Below are 22,037 nucleotides of genomic sequence, written 5' to 3' on the forward strand. Positions count from 1 at the left end.
GATTGACCGATCATAAAGAACACAATGACATCCGTTTGTCATCAAAAATTGACAGTGATCTGGTCATGTCATCTTTGAGATACATATACTTACTCTTTTGTAAATCATAAAAATTTGTAAAAATATTAAAAATTCTAATATTATTGGGACATTTTTGAAAATGAAAATGAAAATAAAAATAAAAATACGAGAATATGGCCATAATTGGCTGAAGGGAAAAACAGAAAATCTAATGGCGGATGAAACTTGGAGGCATTCCAATTTGGAAAACTACGGTATAAAACAATTTTGGGCGTCGCGCAATGGAGGAGCTTTGGGTTTCTTCTTGAACTCCTCCTAGGGTTAGCTTTAAACACTATTCGACCCCCACATGGACCACAGGCGCCAGTCCAAGGATTCTCTCTCCTCCTCCTACTCCAACCTCTTCAATCTTGAGGTTCCTCACGATTTCAATTCTCTCTTCTCTCTTTTTTTTTTCCTCAAATTTTACGTCTTTGATTCGCCGTGTTCTTGTTAGACTTGGGAATGTTGAATTTCGCTGTAATTGTTTGTTTTCTGTTGTAATGTAGCCTTTGATAAACTTTCAGCTTCCACAGCCAGATGATGATTTTGATTATTACGGCAATAGCAGTCAGGATGAGAGCAGAGGTAGCCAAGGTGCCCAATTTCTCTTCATCTTTTGCGTTTTTAGGTTCAAATTTCTCTTAATCTTTAGCTCAAGCTTGATAAGACAGTATTCAATTTTTATGTTTTCTAGTCAATGCACGCTTGTTTTGCATATTCATAGACTCTGTGTGTGTAGTAGAGAAGTCGGTTAGACGATTTGAGCAGGAAAGGTGTGGACTTGTGCATGCTGATAGTTTGTTTGTGCTTTTTTGTTGGCTGGTTGCACGGGTAGGTGGAGCTGCTGGTAATGGGATCATGTCCGACCGCGAACTGAATTCAGTAAAGAAAAGGAGGCGGTCTCAAAACAGTGATTACGAGGAGGATGACAGTTATTACGGGACGCACATTACAGAGGACAAGTATAGATCAATGCTTGGAGAACACATTCAGAAGTACAAAAGGAGGTTCAAGGATTCCCCGTCAAGTCCTGCACCAATCCAGATGGGGATTCCGGTTTCAAAGGGTAATAAGGGTTCGAAATCGAGGAAGCTGGCGAATGAGAACCGAGGAGGGTTCTATGAATTGGAAACCACGTCTGAGTGGCTCAATGATACCATTCCTCAGAAACCAGGGAACTACCATGATGCTGATTTTGCGCCACAAAGTGCCGCTGATAGGTTTGTTTTCTTCCTCTGAGCATGGCTTATATTCTGCCATGGGACCATCTGTGTCATTATAAGTAATTATCCAATTATTATATCTTCATTTATGTGTTCTATGCAGAGTAATATATGAACCTCCTTATCTGGATATTGGAGATGGTTTCACATACAAGATTCCACCAATTTATGATAAACTGGTGACATCTTTACACTTGCCGAGCTTTTCTGATTTTCGGGTGGAGGAAGTTTACTTAAAAGGTACATTGGATTTGGGATCCTTAGCAGAAATGATGGGTAGCGATAAAAGGTTTGGGCCAAAAAATCGGGCGGGAATGGGGGAGCCCTATCCCCAGTATGAGTCCCTTCAGGCAAGATTAAAGGCCTTGTCCACTTCTACCTCTGCTCAAAAGTTCAGCCTCAAAGTTTCTGATATTGGGTTGAATTCCTCCATCCCAGAGGGGGCAGCTGGAAGTATAAAGAGGTCTATTTTGTCCGAGGGTGGTGTCTTGCAAGTCTACTATGTGAAGGTTTTGGAGAAGGGAGACACATATGAGGTTTGTATTCTGCTTACCTTATGTTTGGTTGATATATTTTTTTTTTCATGGGGGCATGTGTTATTTGGGCTGGGTTTTCACTAAGCATTCTGCAGATAATTGAACGAAGCCTACCCAAGAAGCAAAAGGTACAGAAAGATCCTTCTCAGATTGAGAAGGAGGAAATGGAAAGGATGGGAAGAGTTTGGGTAAACATTGTAAGAAGAGACATACCAAAGCATCATAGAATGTTTACTACTTTTCACCGCAAGCAACTAATTGATGCCAAGAGGGTCTCAGAGAACTGTCAAAGAGAGGTACTTATGATGTCTAAGGGCAATTTAGTCTTCTGATTCATTTTCTTGCACTCGGTTTTTGTGTCCTGTCTGACCTTGTTCAGACTGATTCTCTTAACCTTCAGATGAATGCTTTTCATTATCTTACAGTTGTACTACCTACTGAGGCTATGAATTGTTTTTTTCTCTTAGGTAAAAATGAAGGTAAGTAGATCACTTAAAGTGATGAGGGGTGCTGCAATTCGCACAAGGAAACTAGCCAGAGACATGTTACTGCTTTGGAAGAGAATAGACAAAGAGATGGTATGCTTTCTTTCTTTACAAAAAATGCACGAGTACAAAGATTATATGCAAGAACATATAAAATCCATTCATCCTATTGGCCTTAATCTAGTTGCATGTATAGATATTAGTTGGCTTGAAATTGTTATTCTTGAAAGAAAAAAAAATCATGCGCAAAGTTCTGTTTTGTCATTTCTCTGGAGGCTTCAATGTCAATATATTATTCTCATTAGTAGAGCATGCTATCTTTTGTTATTTAGCATGATATCGAATTTGTATTTTTGATTCTTTTTTATTAAAACTCAACGGATTTTTTTTATTGGTCTATTTTCTGTTTTTGAAACTCTGGCAGGCAGAAGTGAGGAAGAAAGAGGAAAAAGAAGCTATTGAAATGCGCAAGCGTCTGGAGGAGGAAAGAGAAGCAAAGAGACAGGAGCAAAGACTCAATTTTCTCATAAAACAAACCGAACTTTACAGTCACTTCATGCAGAACAAGTTGAGTTCACAGCCATCTGAAGACTTGCCTGTAGGAGATGAAAACCAAGATGTATCTCCAAGCTCCTCAGATATTGAGAATGTTGAAGAAGATTCTGAGGAAGCTGAACTGAAGAAGGAGGCATTAAAAGCTGCTCAAGATGCAGTTTCAAAGCAGAAAAAGTTAACTAGTGCATTTGATGACGAGTGTCTGAGGCTGCGTGAAGCCTCTGAACCTGAGGCACCACAGGATGTTGCTGGAGCTAATAACATTGATCTGCATAACCCGTCAGTCACCTTAGTCTTTTATTGTTGTTCATCTTGCTTTTCTTCTCGTTTGTACTAGGAAATTGGAGGCAAGCGTTTTTAGTCAAGCTGATAAAGTTTCTATTTCTAATTGCAGTTCCACTATGCCTGTTACATCAACCGTTCAGACACCTGAGTTGTTCAAAGGCTCCCTTAAAGAATACCAGCTAAAAGGCCTCCAGTGGCTGGTTAATTGTTATGAGCAGGTTGGTAACCTGTTCAGAAGCGGATATACATGGACACAACACACATACAATAGATCACTTGGATTTTTTTTTTTTTTTTTTGATTGACTAATAAGAAGGCTTTCTTGTCTTTCAGGGTTTAAATGGCATCCTTGCTGATGAGATGGGCCTGGGTAAGACCATCCAGGCCATGGCATTTTTGGCTCATTTGGCTGAGGTAATTGTTTGACTTGGTGTTGTACTCATATAACTTGTATTTGTAGTAACTTGGTTTGGTTGTCTCATTCAGGAGAAAAATATATGGGGGCCTTTTCTGGTTGTTGCTCCTGCTTCTGTCTTGAACAACTGGGCTGATGAAATTAGTCGTTTCTGCCCCGACTTAAAAACTCTTCCGTATTGGGGTGGCCTTCAAGAGCGTATGGTACTTAGGAAGAAGATCAACGCTAAGAAACTTTACCGTAGGTAATTTGTTATGCCCTTGCCGTTATTTTACATTTTCAAGAACGAGAAAAATGGTCATACTTGACTGGTCTTGGTGGTATGAACAAAAATATTGGCTGGGTTACTAGATAAAAATTTAGCTTCTCATATCTGGGTCCTGCTGTCTTGCAGACATGTTTGTGCTAAAAAGACCTTCGCAAAAAATTTTAAAATAAAATAGAAGTATTACCTATAAATGGGTAATAATCAAAGAAAGTTTAGAACATATTACTTTTTCTTGTATTTTTTATTCCCTTAGCTTTTCAAATGAACACATTGTTTTAGTCAGTTTCAATTATAATTTCCATCAATGGAAATATGTTTCTTCTGAAAAAAGAGTTTCAGCTATGATACAGATAGAATATAAGGAATAAAAAATTATGGAACTGTTAGCCGGAATAATGCTGGAAAGAAGATTTGACAAGGGGGAAACAGTCATTGTATTTCATTGATTCCACATAAAAGAAACATAAGCTATCTAACCACCAAAATTTCCTGAAAGAGCATACAAGGCCGTAAACAACCTCCATAGAAGAGAGAGAGAGACCCAGTCATCCTTCATTATGACTTCTCCTATCTTTAATTTTTCATTCAATTTTGAGTGAAGGCAACTGGCAATTTGGGTAATGCACTATTGCACTGTTTGACTGGGAATTATGAAAAATTTAGGTATTGCAGTTGTTAAATATCCACTTGGTATGGATTGTGCATAATGCGGTACTGCAGAAGTTGTATGAGATCAACCAAGAGAGTGTGATTGGTTATTGGAAACTGGTTATGGGTTACAAAAGGCTCGAAAGCAGTACCTGAATGCAGAAGGATGAGATGATTTAGAAATACTGCATTATGTTCAGAAACAAGGAAATGAAAGAACTTGGTGTTTCCTCTTTTACAGATGGAAGAAAGAAAAGTAGAACCAAAACATAGTCCTCCGTCACACTAAATGTAGCCTAAAATTAGTCTAGCTTAAGCCACCCCCATTTATCCAGGACAGTCTTAACACCTAGGGAGGTACACGGGCACACGGCACTCCTTTATACCAAACGACCTAAGAGTTTCAGTACCCTTGAGCTGGCTATAAATATTGTCATGTTTGGTAATGGAACTTGTTAAAATAGATATTTGGTTGTCTAAGTATGGATTCTATGTTACTATGTCTGACCGCATGAAGATATTTAAAGCAATACATTGTTCCTGAAACATTTTTCTCGGCATGTCTTATGCAGGAAAAATGTCAAAAATATGAGATTTTCTTTTCAGTTTATCACTTGGGATTATCAATGACTTTTTAAAACTGGACATTGACTTGTGGTTCATATTTTCTTGAAACATTTTTGTACCTGAATAATGTCATGCCTTAGTATATGTAATTTATATCAAATTTTGTGTTCTATTTCTTGTCAGGGATGCTGGGTTTCACATTCTCATTACCAGCTACCAGTTGCTAGTGGGTGATGAGAAGTGTTTCCGGCGTGTGAAATGGCAATATATGGTATTGGATGAAGCACAAGCTATCAAAAGTTCTAACAGGTTCGGAACTAAAACCTTGCTTAATAAATTACTGCAAGGCTTTTGAAACTGCTCGTACTCAGTCGTGGTTACCTCTACGTGAACCTGGCATTCATCTTTCTTAATTTACTGTTTTAGTTTACCATTTACCACTATTATTTTACTATTAGACCAACGGGCTTGTATTATTTGATCCACCTTACAATCTTTCCTCATTTATCTTTTTTGGAAGTTAAAGATATAAGTGATTTAAATCATAAATTTACTTTAATTTCTAAATGAATTTAGGAATTGTTTAATATGGGTAATAAATGTTACAAATTAAGCAATAATAATAATAGCAACATGACAATAATATGTTAATAGCAACCATGGACAAAATTTTTGTAAAGCCAATTAGATTGTAGGTTCATTTATTTTCTTATTTAAAATCATATTTGTTCCCATCTCATCTCTGTTGTTGGATATTTTTGTTTCACAGTATAAGATGGAAGACACTGCTCAGCTTTAATTGTCGAAATCGTTTGCTGCTTACTGGTACACCTATCCAGAATAATATGGCAGAGTTGTGGGCCCTACTACATTTCATTATGCCAACCTTATTTGACAGTCATGAACAATTCAATGAGTGGTTCTCTAAAGGGTATGCAATTTTATATCACAAACTCCTATGTACTCACCAAGTTTTCTTATTAATTTTTTAAATTTTATTAAATATTACCAGAATTGAAAATCATGCGGAACATGGGGGTACTTTGAACGAGCACCAGCTTAACAGATTGGTTAGTACCCTGAATCTGATTATTGCTTTTATTAATTGTTTGGAACTTTATTGTATATTCTCTTGACCTTAAGCCTTTGGGGAGTTCTAATGTTGCTAATGAGCTTCTATGATATTGATCCTTGAAATGTACTGCTTTGTTAAATATTCTCCTGTTAGAACTTAGAACTGTCAATTGTGAATGGGCTGCACGTTTACATTCAGTTCAGCGATGCTCTGTTTCACCTGTGTGTGATTTGAGAACTTTCAAACCCAGATAGGGATTGAACGTGGGGGTTTTTGGCAAAATTTGATACAAACAAAGGACCAATGGATGCTGATTGGTTTGGGTTATTTAGATGCATTGGTAATCATCTAGTGAATTGGGGACTTAAATTGTGTCTGGAAGTGGGACATTATAGCGGGAAAATATTGGATAATGTTGTTCTTTTTGACAGTAACACCCGATTTAAGATTTATTTGACAAATCGTTAGGCAAACCAATATTATTATTTCATCATCCTGTACCCCTGAACATCTTGGAACTGTGGGATTCGATAACTTTTTTTATATTATTTTTAACCTTTCTGACTTAATACTACTTCTGTATTCTTCTTACAGCATTCGATATTGAAGCCATTCATGCTCCGTCGAGTTAAGACAGATGTGATTTCTGAGCTGACCAGGAAAACTGAAGTTACTGTGCACTGCAAGTTGAGTTCTCGGCAACAAGCTTTTTATCAAGCTATCAAAAACAAGATATCTCTTGCTGAGCTGTTTGACAACAATCGTGGGCATCTTAATGAGAAGAAAATTTTGAACTTAATGAATATTGTCATTCAGCTAAGAAAGGTATGCTCTCTATTCCATTGCAATTTTCATTTCGGCAACAAGTAGAATTATTAGTACTCTATAGGTGGGATGCAATGTTATCGTGATATGTGTCTAATGTTAACAAGTGTCACAAGTATTTTATTTGTTTAATGATAGGTCTGCAACCATCCTGAGTTATTTGAGAGGAATGAAGGAAGCACATATCTTCACTTTGGTGAGATTTCAAATTCTCTTCTTCCTCCACCATTTGGGGAGTTGGAGGACGTACACTACTCGGGAGGTCAAAATCCTATAACATACGAGGTACACTCTCAGACCATTTTTCCCTTGTATGCACTCTGTACACAGAACTCTCTTTGGTCATTGAATACCCATCTTTGTAGCCTATGGATTGTGCTGGTGTTTATTTTTGTATCCTCAAGGTACTGTCTAAGTTTAGCTAGCTGCTGGTGTAGTCTGGGTTTGGGAACCATTGTTTTCCAGCCGTGGAGCCGAGATCAATTTTGGGTCATGGTTTTCAGACTAATTTTGGATGCATTGAATCTGTTCATAAGTTTTGAATCTATGACTTAATTGCCTCAATAAACCCTTGAGAAGTTTTGATCTGTTTTTTCTCCTGTTAATTATATTTTAACAAGTATGACGGATATGAAGGTTGTGCTTTTGAGTCATGCAAAGCTACTTGAAATTCATGTTATGATATCTTAGATTTTGTTCCTTTTAATTTTTGTAATGCACATCAGAGACCTGTATTGAAATGTGAAGACCTTTTAATGCATTACTGAGGATCATTACCTTGTAATATGCCTCCTTTCATGTGGGTTTTACACTTACTTCCTACAGAATTGTTAGCATATTCATTGCTTCAGCAACCCATATACCTTCAATATGTTTATCCACCGGAAGAAAATTAAAGTCGCTGAATTATTTGTTTTGTGCTTTAGTTTCAAGTAACTGAACTACTGAACTGAAGGTTAACTGGAGTTTCCTTGTTTCTCCAGGTCCCCAAACTTTTATATCAAGAAATACTCCAGAATTCTGAAACGTTTTGCTCTGCAGTTCGGCATGGTGTCTACAGTGAATCTTTTCAGAAACATTTTAACATATTTTCACCGCAAAATGTGTATCGATCAATATTCTTGCAAGAGAATGACTCAGATGAGTTGTCGGTTGGAAGTGGAACGTTTGGTTTTACTCATCTGATGGATCTGTCCCCTGCAGAGGTTGCATTTTTAGGAACTGGTTCTTTTATGGAGCGGCTAATGTTTTCCATTATGAGATGGGACCGGCAGTTTTTGGATGGATTGATAGACACACTAATGGAAACCATGGATGATGATTCTGAATGCAGCTTCCTTGAGAGTGGAAAAGTGAGAGCTGTTACACGTATGTTGCTGATGCCTTCAAGATCTATAACTACCATCTTTCAGAAGAAATTGGCCACTGGACCTGGTGGTACTCCATTTGAGGGTCTAGTTGTCTCTCATCGGGACAGGCTTCTCTCTAATATTAGGCTTCTCCGTTCGACATACACATTCATCCCCCGAACTAGAGCTCCCCCGGTATGTTTCCATTTATTAATATTCTTCACTGCTTATTTTTATTTTTTTGTGGTGAGGCAAACTGACTCCTAAATGGCAGGAACAAAGCTTGTCATTATCTCCGTGAACAGTTTGAAATATATTTCCTTTCTTACGAACTTGTATTATGTAGGTTAATGCCCATTGCTCAGATCGAAACTTCACTTACAAAATGAGTGAAGAACAACAGTACCCCTGGGTGAAGAGGTTGTTTTCTGGTTTTGCGCGAACATCTGACTACAATGGACCCAGAAACCTGAGACTCCTCATCATCTGATACAAGAGATTGATTCTGAACTGCCTGTTTCACATTCAGCTCTTCAGTTGACATACAGAATTTTTGGGTCTTGTCCTCCAATGCAAAGCTTCGACCCGTCAAAAATGCTCACTGTAAGAGTGCTTACTCTCTTCTGTTTTCTTTTTTATTCTATAATTTCCACTTTTTTCTCATTGTGTGTGTGTATTAAGATAAGCTTATACTGGCTTTTATATAGGATTCGGGAAAACTTCAGACACTTGATATATTGTTGAAACGCTTGAGGGCAGAAAATCATCGTGTTCTCTTGTTTGCACAGATGACAAAGATGCTGAATATTCTTGAGGTATATAATAATTCATTTGTTAGACTATCTTGGTTAGTTGGAGTAACAATGCAACGGTAGAAGCTTAGACCTGAATTAGATGTTTTAGTTATGCTCTTGTTATTTCAGTTACCTCACTTGTCAGCATGTCGTTTTGGAAAATATTATGGAACACCATACGACTACTATCTGTCTTCTATGGAAGTTTTTTCGTTTGCTGATGATTCTAAATGTGCAGGACTACATGAACTACAGGAAATATAGATACCTCAGACTCGATGGATCTTCCACCATTATGGATCGTAGAGACATGGTCAGAGACTTCCAGCAACGGTAGGGCTTTATCATCATGCAATGGTTTTGAAGAGATGGATCTGTTCTTACTCTTATTACGTACTACTTCATTAATGTCTTTTACATGATTATCTTCTTGCAGAAGTGATATTTTTGTTTTCTTGCTGAGTACAAGAGCTGGTGGACTAGGCATTAACTTGACAGCTGCAGATACTGTCATATTTTATGAAAGTGATTGGAATCCGACCCTGGATCTACAGGCAATGGATAGAGCTCATCGGTTGGGCCAGACAAAAGATGTGAGTTTCTTTTTGCTAATCCAGCGTACACCAATCCGCTCCCAAATGGCTTGACCAATATTTTGGTGGAGCCGTCTGTTTGTATGGTGCTTTAAAGATATCTTGCTTGTTTATATGGCATCTTCTACATAACAGTCTCTTTTGAAATACATACGAGTTCTCTGCTCTATTTGGTATTACTTTTTAGTATACAAATTCTCTCTTCCTCATGTTATAGGTTACTGTCTACCGCCTAATTTGTAAAGAAACGGTTGAGGAGAAGATTCTGCAAAGAGCAAGTCAGAAAAATACTGTGCAGCAGCTTGTAATGATGGGTGGTCATGTTCAAGGTGACCTTTTGGCTCCCGAGGATGTTGTATCTCTACTTCTCGATGATGTCCAGTTGGAGCAGAAATTAAGAGAAGCTCCATCACAGGTGCTACATTCTCCCAAACTTGAGCTTATTTTTGGATATAATTTCTCTTTGAATTTTGTTTGGTGCAAGTGTTATCTTGTTGTCTCTCTTTATTTTCCAGAGTTCAGTATTCTTAATCCATATCATTTTGTTTTGCCAGGTTAAGGATAGACAAAAGAAGAAACAGACAAAGGGTATACGGGTAGATGCAGAAGGTGATGCCTCTTTGGAAGATTTAACAAACACTGCTGCATCACAAGGTACTGGAAATGAGGAATCTCCGGATGTCGAAAGATCAAAATCCAATAATAAAAAGGTACTGAAGTTAATTTACATTCTACTGTAGTAGTCATGCTTAGTATTAGCAGCTGGAGAAACAGAAATGCTATGGCTATTGCTCTAGTTTCTATCAGTTCTGCTTATGATAATAACATATGTGCAGAGGAAAACAGTGCCTGACAAGCATACTCCGCGGCCGAAGAATCCTCAAAGTATGGATGAACCAGAGGGCTATGAATTGGAGGATTCCTTACAAAATACTGATCCACAAGGTACAAGACCCAAGAGGCCAAAGAGGTCAAAGAAGAGTGTAAATGAAACTCTTGAACCTGCATTTACAGCGGCATCCCCTGTGGTCCCGAGGCAGACCTGATATGAGCATTGCAGCAGTTTGGATCTTGTGGGGTTTTAAACCAGAAGCTAGGCAAGACATCTCAAGGATCTCAATGGCTTATCTGCTTGATAATATCATGCAAATGAAGAAGATTATATTTGACTGATGAGCATGAGCATCACTTGCTGGAACTCTTACAACTGGCCCCTATGGAGCTGGGAAACAATGGAAGCAGAAACACGGAGAAGCCAAGACAGCTGTATGATTGTATATAATTTGTATCATATCTATCTCCCCCAAATGTGGAGGGTGATTAGTTTTGGTTACTTTAGGGCTGTGTAAAGTTAGTTCGTAGTCACACTGCCAATATCAAACACCTCTCTGGTCTTGCCTAATCAGGGCCTAAAATGGTGCAAAAATTTTAACGATGGAGCATAGAACCAATGAATTGCAGGCAAGGGGTATTCATGCATTTACGTGCGGATGGAACTTTGGGGTACAAGGCAAAGTTTATAGTAGTGAAGAGATGCAAATGGGCATGTATTGCCAATACCTCTGAATAACATATGAATCTGACCCGTTAGAAACCACTAATAATTAAGCAACATGGAGTAGTATTATTGTCACGTTTGAAGGAGAGAAGATTCGGACATCTTCTACAATAATCTACGAAAATAAATTTGCTCATCACTAATTGGCTGCTCATATGTAATCACCATAAAGCCTTGAGCGCAAGAGTTCTATAGCAGAAGCAAGAACTGCGGTTGGTTTCTTGTTTTGCAAAAGCATGCATAAGTAAGACATCCAAGATGTAAGCCTGACTTCCAACTCCCTTCAAAAAGTAATCAAGCAAGCCCAGATGATGGTGCAACTTTGAACATTGTCACTATTTTGAAGTAGCGCTCGCTGCTCATTATATGTATTATATGAGTTATGTTTCTTATCAATTGCATAATAGTAGAAAAAAAAATTTCCATACGCAATAGCTCCAAAAGTACAGACCAGCAAAGCAAGTAGGAAAGTAAATTACAGTTTGATCCGATAAACCTCATGTTACTGACAAACTTTTTAACCCTTTCCACTTACAAGTCAACAAAAATTCTACTAATTCAAATCTCAGTCTGGACCTGGAAAATGACAGTGAAATAAATGAGGAAATTGGCCACCAAACTTATCGCGCAACCTGTGAAAAACTAATTCAAATCTCAGTCTAGACCTTTCCACTTGCATGTTCCCTAATCTGATTAACTAACTTGTAAGTACGCCCAGATAATGCCTTAGTGTGGTCTATCAGTTGCTCATACCTGGAAATCATGATGTAGAAAAACAAAAAATGAGTCCTAAACAAAAAAGCAGTAGCAGTATTTATCAATTTGGCAATCTGTATCAATGAACTTACACATTTGGATGGTTAGGTTCCATGATAGCAGTTCCTGACTGTGAGTCGATCTTTGCGTCAAGCTTTGAGCTCCGAATAAGATTCACAATCCATCTCTCAGCCTCCTCATAATTCAAATTCAATTTTTCAGCAAGCACTCTGCCAAACAAGAAACTCAATTAGAGGAATGAAGAAAGTTTATTTTCTACTAACAAGAAAAGGAAAACAGATTACAGTTAGGATGGTAAAGAAGCCAATTGTGCAATGAAAACTTATTACAACTAACTACTTGATTCCTTCTGATATACAACCACTAGCCATGATCCACATCTTAGAAACTGCATGCCTGAAAATTTTGACCATATCTTAATATACAACCCCACATTAGCTCTCTATTGCCCGAGTTCCCGACCAAAAATAGACAAATATGTAGAGACCAGTTTAAATGAACCCAAAAATTTTGAATGAAAAAAGAAAAACTCCGTGTAACGAGCCTTGGGAGGAGGGTGGGGGGCTAAAACACAATGAAACGCATAAGGAACAAAGTAGAACAAGAAAAATCGCAAACTCTGATGGCTAACTTACGCACCACACATCACTTTTCATAATGTATAACAGCGTGCTACAATTAGAATAATATAATTTCATTAAAAGACATTACTAACCCCATGTCAATGCGCTGATGTATGCGGCAGTAAGTCTCAAAGATAAAAAGACGAGCATTTTCAAGGAATTCATCCCTCAATGGCACAGTGGTGAAATTGCCTTCTTCAACTCGCTTTCCAAGGAAGGGATCATTCAATATCACCTGCATTGTCATACCACCCACATTATCACTTGATTATCATCTAGAACATTATCATAGATATAAGCAAGCATGGCAATCTACTTACTTCCTGACACTCCCACATCTTCTTTTGTGCTCCATCAAAGTCATAATTAACATAAACACATGTCAAAAACTCAGTGATAGGGTCTTTGTAAGAATGCTGCTCCTGCTGAATAACCTTTATAAAATCCTTGAATTGAGGTCTCCTTCTCTTATTGACAATGAATGCAGTGGCCAAGTAACGAATGAGATGGGGAGCATTGGTTTGGATAGCATTCAGATACCTGTAGAAGTTAAAACATTTCAGTAAGGGGACATATAGTAAAATTCAAGCCACTTGATGTTCACCAAAACCAATTTTCACAAGGGAGAAGGACAGCATATCTTATATGCACCCAAACCATGACTGGTCTTCTTCAGAACAAAATGCAGACATTATTGATGATTATCAAAGCTATTTTCATTGGAAAGAGCAAAAGCAAGAGTTTATCACATTTACTGGATAAACATCAGAGCAACAAAATATCAAGAACAGAAGTAGCAGCAACAAGAGTATTAATAACAAAGATCACAAATAATATAGTTAGGAACCAAGTTGATTTCTGATTCCCATTAAAGGAGAATAGATGATATAACAATCTTTAAACTTTCCGCGTGAAAGCGATCAAAACAATTTTTTTTTTGCAGTAGTTGAAGCAAGAAGTGATTCTAGTAAAAGCCAAAATGTCAAAATAGATGAATGCAGATGACATACTTGTCCTGATTAAACAGTTCAATGATTTGAGTTCTTCCATTGTCGTGGTTAAAAAATATGAAGAGACTCCAGTGCATCAACCATATTCTGTTTTGCACCTGATTCATAGGTGAACTGAAATTCTGCAACAAAAAGCATCACCTTGATAAATAACATGCCCGTTTTAATAAATAAGTATCTGCGTGTCTTTCTGTGTTAGTGTCGTGTAAAAAAAAAAAACATAAAATGAAGATGAACCTTTGAATCAATAATTTCTTTCAGGCGGTTAAGCTCTTCAAGAGCAATATCCCAGTTTTGCATCAAAATCTCAGCGGCCAGCTTTCCCCACAATGCACTGAGACTCCTCTCGCTGTTGGTGCATAAAGCCCTGTACTGATACAGATAATCAGCAGCGCCAGAGTAGTTGCCACATTCAAACTGAAACTTTGCATACTGATACAGCGCCTCTATCTGCTGCGGACCAATCTGATATTAAAAACGACACGACACGACATGAGCTCACAGCACCAAAACCCCCACAAATCATCCAATAATAAAAGGCATTACAATATTTGTCAATTCATACAACGTACGATACGCTAGACTTATCTACGGGCTGAAACACAAAAAAGAGGAACAAGAAAGAAACCTGGTAACGGTCATTGAGCATCTGGAGATTGTACTGCTTGTCAGACCTGAGCTCCTGAACGGCGGCGGCGTTCTGCAAGAAGTTGACAAGGGGCGCCGCGGACTCCTCGAGAGCCTTGAGGCGAGCGACCACCTCGGCCCTCATCTCGACCATCTCTAAATCAAATACAGAATTAAATCCAATGAACGAATCCCAAAGACAATCACAGATATCTAGAGAGGGAGAGAGAGAGAGATGAGATGTCCTTACCCGGGGGGACATCTTCGGTGTGATAGAGGGACTTGTGGATGTCCATGGCGTAGTCGACCATGTTGGTCTTGTTGAGGAGCTCGATCTTGGACTTGAGGATCTGCTCATCAGGGTAGAGCTGCCTCTCCTGAAGAAACTCCATCAGAGGGAACACCAGATGCCTGTCGAGGTTGGGCGCGATGCGCGGGGTAAGGTCATGCTCAGCCATCTCTTCTCTTCTCTCTCTCTCTCTCTCTCTGGATTTTGCGGCAACAACAACCCAGACGCACCAAGATATATCAGGGTTTTGCAACTGCGACCGAACGCCTCTATTCTACTAGGTTTAGGATTACGAGTCTCTTCTCTTGTGTGAGTGGGTTTTTTTTTTTTTACTTTTAGCCCGTTTACCCCTTATATTTTGGTAAATTCCCCTCTTATCCCCAGTACTAATAAATTTAGGTAAAACGTGCCTTTACTCGGATTTGAGATTTTTTTTTAAAATTTAGATCAAATAATTGTATTCATACGGAAGAAGTTACAAGCAGTATGAATACTACATTTTAGGCCACTAATGGACCACTTATAACAAGATCAAACCAAAAGGCCTGAACACCACTTCCGAATAGAGCTACTACTTCCAAATAGAGCTACTAGATCTCTAGTACACCATGAGACAAGGAAAATGGTCATACCGACTAAGGAGACTCAAAATCCGACGAAGTGCCAACATCGTTGGTAGGGAAGTGTCGGCATACCAACTGGGTAGTGGCACAGATTCAGGGTGTGTTTGTTACGAGAGGTTGGACATGACTGGGTAAAAACACGAGCTCGCTCTAGCTCGTGTTTGGCAACAGCATGGATTTTGTTAAATGAGACTCTACAGTTCCCAAAACTAACCGTACACCTTCTACAAGAGCAACATGCACCAAAAAATCATGTGATTGTGCAGGTAGGTGTTATAGACGCTGAAAACTATTGTCGCTGGTTCTGCTCTTCACCTCAACCTCATCATTCTCTCTCACTCGTGTCATTCTTTCGCTTTACCTTAATAACATACATAAATAGTAGTTAAGGTAGTTATATACAATTAATTATCTCTCCAAATCTCCTAAAATTAGTTGTTATTTAACAAAGAAAATAAAACTTCCTACATCAATTACAAAAGTGATGACCTAAGGGCCAGGCGGGTTTGAAATGGGTTTAGGGCCTAAGGGCCAAGTGATGACCCCTATATCAACGTTGATTTTGACATTGTCACTTAGTAGGGGGTCGTTTCTTCTTCCTTGTAGCCTTTGGATGATACTTCTGTAATTCTTCCAAGCTTTTGATACACTAGCTAATCATATGCATATGTTGGAAGTTGCCACCTTTCTGAACTAACTTATTTATCTCTGTCCATATAGTCCAAAGAGCCATGAAAAGCAGGTCATATCATTTTTAGCATGAAGCATTTAAGTGCGGAATGTTACACCCCATACCTAGAATTACATGTTTCCTAGTCAATTGGATGTAAAAGATAAGATTATACTATTTTCACCTTTGTAAAATCATTTAAGGGACTCAAAAGTTTACTTTTTCTTCAACTCAGTTTTTTAGGAAACTTCATTTATGAAAGTTATAAAGGACGTTACATCGAGTTTGTGGACATGCGGCACGTTGGAGTCAGAGTTCGTATGAAGAAGTTACGATTTGAAAAGCAAAAGTTACCAGTTTGGGAAACCTACTATAAATAGAGTTTGCAACTATCTATTTTGGGAAGGTTTACATTTTTAGTCAAATACTAAATCCATATTTCTCTCGATGCAACTTGGCTCTTGACCGGACCCGCTTCGTGATCCGAATTGTGACCTGCCTTTTCCGTTGTCCTCCAGCCACCAGAGCTCTAGCCATTGGTCAAAAATGGAGTGCCTCTTCACGCTATTGAGATACATACCCTTGGGTTGAATCAATTAGTAGCAGAGACAGAAAATTGAAGCACTTTTCTAGTCGCAGGTCCATGAGGCTCAACTCAGCTCTTCTGTCGTGCTCAGTCATTTCAGGCGACGCTGCTATATGGGTTTGGAAGCTCTCTGCACCCTCAATCCACTTATACAAGTCTCATTCATTGATTTGGCTTAAGGAAGGGGAATTGAAGCATGGAAAGTTTTCGGTACCGAAACTTTTGATGTAAATTTTGAGTTTCTCGTTCTTTTTCTGACCTTGTTGTAGTAAAAGATATTATTGTGCTTGTTTGGATGAAAAGTTAGGCATAGGTATCGGCTCATGATTTGGGGTTGGGATGACCCTTTGCGCTGCCACTGTTGGCAGCGTGTGAGGGCTCGTGCCACCTCTTCGGGCCATGTTTGTTGGCTCGTTAAATAGAGCTCAGTGTTAGTGATATCAACTTTTCGTGGTCATTGAACAACTTTTAATGAGCGATTGAAATTTTAAAATTTCGGATATCATTTCGTGACGATCCGGCCATTAGATTGTCATGATTTTTCCTTAAGTTGTTCAATTATTGAGTTAACAAAACTTATGAAGTTCGAGTCAATTCCGAGGTGAGTTTGGATTTTCAAAGTTTACGACAAATTAATTAAAGAGGTTTTGTCTTGAATTTAAATTTAGATTATAATTTATAGCAAACTAGTCTTCTAATATTTTAAAAAATTACTCAATATGTCAAAATATTGCGATAATTTTGACATTTCACTGCTGAAATTTCTGATGTTATGGGCTTATGGCGATACCTTCCAACTTCCAAGATAACGCCGCATTAACTCTTAAAAATCGCCGATAAAACCCTATTATTATGGAAGTACAAAAATTTACAGATATCATTAACTTGTATCACGCGCCCGACAGCAGAGCGTGAAGACGAGGAAAGCTGCAGTTTCTCTTTTACTCTCTAGCAGCAGAGGAGACCTCTGCTCCTCTCTATATATGAGTCTCACTCCTCCTTGTGCCAATGCCATTTCCAATTTTGAAGCAACGAAGCATTATGTGGTTCTTCAATCCCAACCCCAAACCCAACTTGCTCTTCTTTCTCATTTTGGGTTCCCTCCTCCTCTTATCCCATCATTCCTTTTTCACCATTTGCAGAGCCGCACTTGATGACTCCGGGGAAGTTGGTAATTTCGGATTCCTCTCTTCGATTTTTTGGTTTTCTGTCTCTCCCAGTTTGATGATAAATATGGATCATCTTTGCTCCATCATACTGTCCTTCAATGACTGTGTATCACTTGCATTCATCATTCATCATTTATCGTTCAGGCATTTTCTTCTTCCCTATGTATTGGGTTTTGTGTTCTTATTTTGTCTTTTTGCCTCTGGCCTTTTTTTGTTTCTATTTTCTGTCAAAGCTCTGGAAACTGAGATTGAATTTTTTAACAATAAATATACAGATACGTTTTTCTATACATACATTCATTAGGAGATATAACTTCATACAAACAATTAAGAAACACCCCAGATGGGTACTGACAAACAATCAATCTCCATTGAAGTGCACTTATGATCAGGAAAAGGTTACGTATAGAAGAGAATCGAGTCGTTTTCAGTTTCTCAGTTTCTATTGACCATTTTTTTTCTTTTGGTGCTTATAATTAAAAGAGTCAATGGACCCCCTAATACATGTGTTAGGTGTCTTCAGTTATTGACAACCTTGTTTGCTAATCAAGTCAATAATGCCTCTTTCATGGTTTCAAATACTAAAATTATGCACATGGTGTAGATCTGGCTAGGTAACTCATGTCCCGCCGTGGACCAAAGAATTACTTTCATTTTTATGCAACAGAAGTATTTCAAATTTAGGTACCGTTGTCACGTGCTTAAACAGACATTCCACATATTCATGTCTCTTATCATATGAGCTCTTTTTTGCATGCTTGGCAGCAAAGGAAGTATTAGCTTCTCTACACTTTCACCTGCTTTTTTATTTTTACAGAATCGCCACTTTTCTTTTTGTCTGAGAAAGAAAAGATTCTGTCTTTCACATACGTAAATGTAAATGGAATAGATTATTAAGTTTTACAAAAGTAGGGCAATGATTTAAGATCAAAAGACATAATGATATTCTTGCCATTGAGCATAAGCATACCTTCTGATATGACTTTACATATTTTGTATGCACAGGTGATGAACTTCCATTTACTTATGTTGAGGGAACTGGTAAAGGACCAAAGAAATGGGGTCAAATTGACCCACATTGGAAAGTTTGTGATAATGGAGAAATGCAGTCTCCTATTGATCTTCTTGACGGCAGGGTGCAGGTTTTCCCTAACTTGGGGAAATTGAAAAGGGATTACAAACAAGCCCCTGCTACTATCAAGAACAGAGGGCATGACATTACGGTGAGCAATGCCTAAACGTCTACTAAATTACTATGCTTATTCTAATCAAAATTAGTCGAGTAACCAGAACTTCCAATCCAATTTGTTGAACTAGAGGTTGACTGTTTTTGTTGTTTTTTTTTTTCATACGAATTTTTTCAGGTGAGGTGGAAAGAAGACGCAGGGAAAATCAATATTAATGGTACAGACTATAATCTGCTACAATGTCATTGGCATTCACCTTCTGAACACACATTCAATGGATCAAGGTTCTTATTCTTTTTCTCTCATTTTTTTGTCATGAAAACCAGTGTCCAAGAGTAAATAATGCAAGGACTACATTAACAGTTGATCATTATAACTTATGTCATAATTAGTAATTAAACATTAACTGCATGCCCTGTAGTGTTGACAGCTAATGCCATTTCATGGTTCAAGCCATGTTGTTTCATATAATTACTAGTTTACTACTCACTTAGCAAGGTTTTCTTCTCCATACAAAACCTTCTAATGACTGTCGATGACCTTTTGCCTCAAATCTTCTTTTTCAGGTATGCTTTGGAGCTCCACGTTATTCATACAAGCTCTACTGGAAAGATTGCTGTTATTGGAATTGTATACAAATATGGCCGACCTGATCCCTTCCTTTCAAAGGTACCAATTCTGAATGTGCATTCCCAATGAAATAATACATTGTAAGATTATGAAGTAAGTTCAATTTACCAATGCAGAAAAGCCCTAACTATGACTTAAAACGAAGATATCCATGACTAAGTTAGGGATTCAATGCTATAGCTTGGTCAAACAACCATGTCACCAGTTCTGTCACAATTCACATTAGACACTTTCTGTACGATCAATTTATAATCAGCTATTTGAAAGTAGATTATCAAATGTCTAATTGCTTGAATATACCACAACTGTTTTGGTAAGAAATTCTATTCTAGAGATTCTCAAAATCTTGTCTGATGTTTATGGTGATGTATTGAGTTTACTAGACTTATAGCCTCATCCTTGAAACAGATTAGTATCCAGTATCCACTCTGGCACATATCGAAAGAGTAGTCTGCCTTATATAGCCTCCGTCACTTTGTACACATTGGTTTAAAATGATTAAGCAATCTCAATTCATCTCTGTTTACTTCAATTTTGCAAATGAATTTCAAAAAGGAGATATATATACTTTTGACATCTAAGCATTCATAGAGTCATCACTACATGGTGAGTTATTGTGCTTTAAATTTTGTGGTCATATCATATGTACTCCTAACTTCTAGATGGTTTCCTTTTTACTCACTTTAATTTTCTTCTTCTTAATTTATAATTCCCCATGGCAGCTGTTCCACCACATAAAATCAGTTGGGAAAGAAGAGGTTGATATTGGCATTATTAATCCAGGAGACATCAAGTTTGGAAGCAGAAAGTATTACAGATATATTGGTTCTCTCACTGTTCCTCCCTGCACTGAGGGTGTAATTTGGACAATAGTCAAAAAGGTAGTCTTTCGCCAATTAAAGAAATCACCTCTTCTTTACCAGTATGCGATATATTGGTTCTCTTAAATTTTCTCATTCCAAAGATGCACTTACCGACATTTATATATTACTTTTCTTTTACAGGTGAGGACAGTTTCAAGGGAGCAAGTGAGAGCACTAAGGGAGACTGTTCACGATGTAAGTTTTTACTGAATTGACTGTTGAACTAATCTGCTCTTTTTTTTAAACTGTAGAGTATGTTTGTGTGAAATGTTGTAAAAGATTCCTGCCAAGCACGTATTTGGCAAAGCACTGGCCCCCTAAATCAAGAGTCAAAACATTGGCTTGGATCTTAATGTGGCTTAGCTTCAACTTGCATGACAGTCTAATCTCAAATTTAATATCCTTGAGGCTTGTTATAACTCAAAGCCTCAAATATTCTCAAAATCTCAAATAGAAGAACGATCACTTATCCTGTGGATCTTTCAGTTGAAATTGGTGTGGATCTTTCAGTTGAAATTGGTGCTCTTATATGATAATTGGCTAGGGTTCAGTAGGCAGTAATGTTTGATAAATAATTGTAGGATTGAAGAAAATTTAAGCATGTTAAAGCATTAAGTTGATTGTAGGATTGAAGAGAAGTTAAGCATGTTAAAGCATTAAGCTAATGAAGCAATAGTTGTTCGTATATTTTCCTTGTTTAATTAAGAGCTCTGTAGATTTCAATCTTGCTTTTGTGTTGTGTTTGTTCATCTCAGGGATATGAGGAAAATGCAAGGCCAACTCAGCAATTCAATGGGAGACCAGTGTTGTTATACACTCCAGGGGAGAATGGAGGTTCTGGTTAGGTCTATATATAAATGTAAGGGAAATGTCTTCTTTAATTTTCATCTTACCAACAAAGAAGTGGGATTTAGAACCACATGTTCGAATATGTTGTATATTTTGTGGGTATCATTCATGAGTATGTAAACAAAGTTATATGTTCCCGACTTTTTGAAAAATACAACTTGATCTATGTACTCTTGTCTACTTCTCAAGTTTCTTCTTTCTCTCTTAACTCTCTTATTTCCCCCTCCAACTCTTTTCCCAGCAAGCTGTTCTTGCCTGCATTTCTCTTATTAAGAGAGATGACTCTGGAAATGGTTGTATGGTTCTGATACCACATGTAAAAATTAAACATTAAATAGTTGCCACAAGATCATTCACATTATATAGACACAATTGTGTTAACATCCTATATGATAATCAAACAAGATGTAGAACTTGTACCTGAGGAGTCATGCATGTGCTCAGGTATAAGTAACAGAAGACATTTTGCTAGCTAAAGGTGTTGTGCAATTCTCATATGTTATGAACTGCATGCTTGGTTGTAGAGGGTGCATGCACTTTTTGCTTCTTTATATAGGAGTTAGAGTTGAGACTCGAACCCCGCCCATAAAGCAAGTTCAATTGCATTAAAATTATACTCATAATATTATAGATTCCATATATTTTGAGTAACTTAATATCCCAGAAATAACTTTACCTAATCAGTAGATATACATATTGTAGGTTCTGGGACAAAATTCTTAACAGTTGAACTCGTGGACATTTTTTCTCCATTGACAATGGGGCCAGAATCATTGTGTAGCAATCTTTTATGACGTTTGTGCCAAAAACTTTTGAGTATCTTCCTATGAATGCCGTGCTTCTGGAGTACATTCAAGCTGTTGAATATGTGAGTCACTATAGTTTCGGTCAGAGG

General features: G+C 37.7%; 3 protein-coding genes across 3 annotated transcripts; 2 read left to right on the top strand and 1 right to left on the bottom strand.

Annotated features, from left to right (window-relative positions):
- The first annotated feature begins 200 nt into the window (after nt 1-200).
- Nucleotides 201-11,177, top strand: LOC112193425 (chromatin-remodeling ATPase INO80). Its single transcript, XM_024333573.2, is given in 24 exon segments — nt 201-436; nt 570-657; nt 899-1,283; nt 1,390-1,822; nt 1,918-2,118; nt 2,290-2,400; nt 2,732-3,141; nt 3,257-3,365; nt 3,481-3,561; nt 3,634-3,806; nt 5,229-5,354; nt 5,815-5,976; nt 6,058-6,115; nt 6,715-6,945; nt 7,084-7,230; nt 7,929-8,489; nt 8,641-8,761; nt 8,764-8,897; nt 9,002-9,109; nt 9,327-9,421; nt 9,525-9,681; nt 9,899-10,096; nt 10,236-10,391; nt 10,518-11,177. Coding segments are annotated over 24 exon segments (4,521 nt in total). The 5' UTR covers nt 201-370; the 3' UTR covers nt 10,728-11,177.
- A 466-nt stretch (nt 11,178-11,643) lies between these two features.
- LOC112193427 (eukaryotic translation initiation factor 3 subunit E) lies at nt 11,644-14,851 on the bottom strand. The gene is made up of 8 exons (XM_024333574.2): nt 14,527-14,851; nt 14,278-14,432; nt 13,887-14,114; nt 13,650-13,771; nt 12,960-13,179; nt 12,732-12,874; nt 12,088-12,225; nt 11,644-11,992 (listed from the first exon to the last, which is right to left on the bottom strand). Exons 1-8 carry the CDS (start codon nt 14,732-14,734, stop codon nt 11,899-11,901), a joined length of 1,308 nt encoding a protein of 435 aa, XP_024189342.1. The 5' UTR covers nt 14,735-14,851; the 3' UTR covers nt 11,644-11,898.
- Nucleotides 14,852-17,374: 2,523 nt separating this feature from the next.
- LOC112193428 (alpha carbonic anhydrase 4) lies at nt 17,375-21,328 on the top strand. Its single transcript, XM_024333575.2, has 7 exons — nt 17,375-17,615; nt 18,619-18,836; nt 18,978-19,084; nt 19,367-19,469; nt 20,153-20,311; nt 20,435-20,488; nt 21,049-21,328. Exons 1-7 carry the CDS (start codon nt 17,453-17,455, stop codon nt 21,136-21,138), a joined length of 894 nt encoding a protein of 297 aa, XP_024189343.1. The 5' UTR covers nt 17,375-17,452; the 3' UTR covers nt 21,139-21,328.
- Nucleotides 21,329-22,037: the final 709 nt, after the last annotated feature.

Source organism: Rosa chinensis, chromosome 3 (genome assembly GCF_002994745.2).
Source record: "Rosa chinensis cultivar Old Blush chromosome 3, RchiOBHm-V2, whole genome shotgun sequence".
NCBI classification, from domain to species: domain Eukaryota; kingdom Viridiplantae; phylum Streptophyta; class Magnoliopsida; order Rosales; family Rosaceae; genus Rosa; species Rosa chinensis.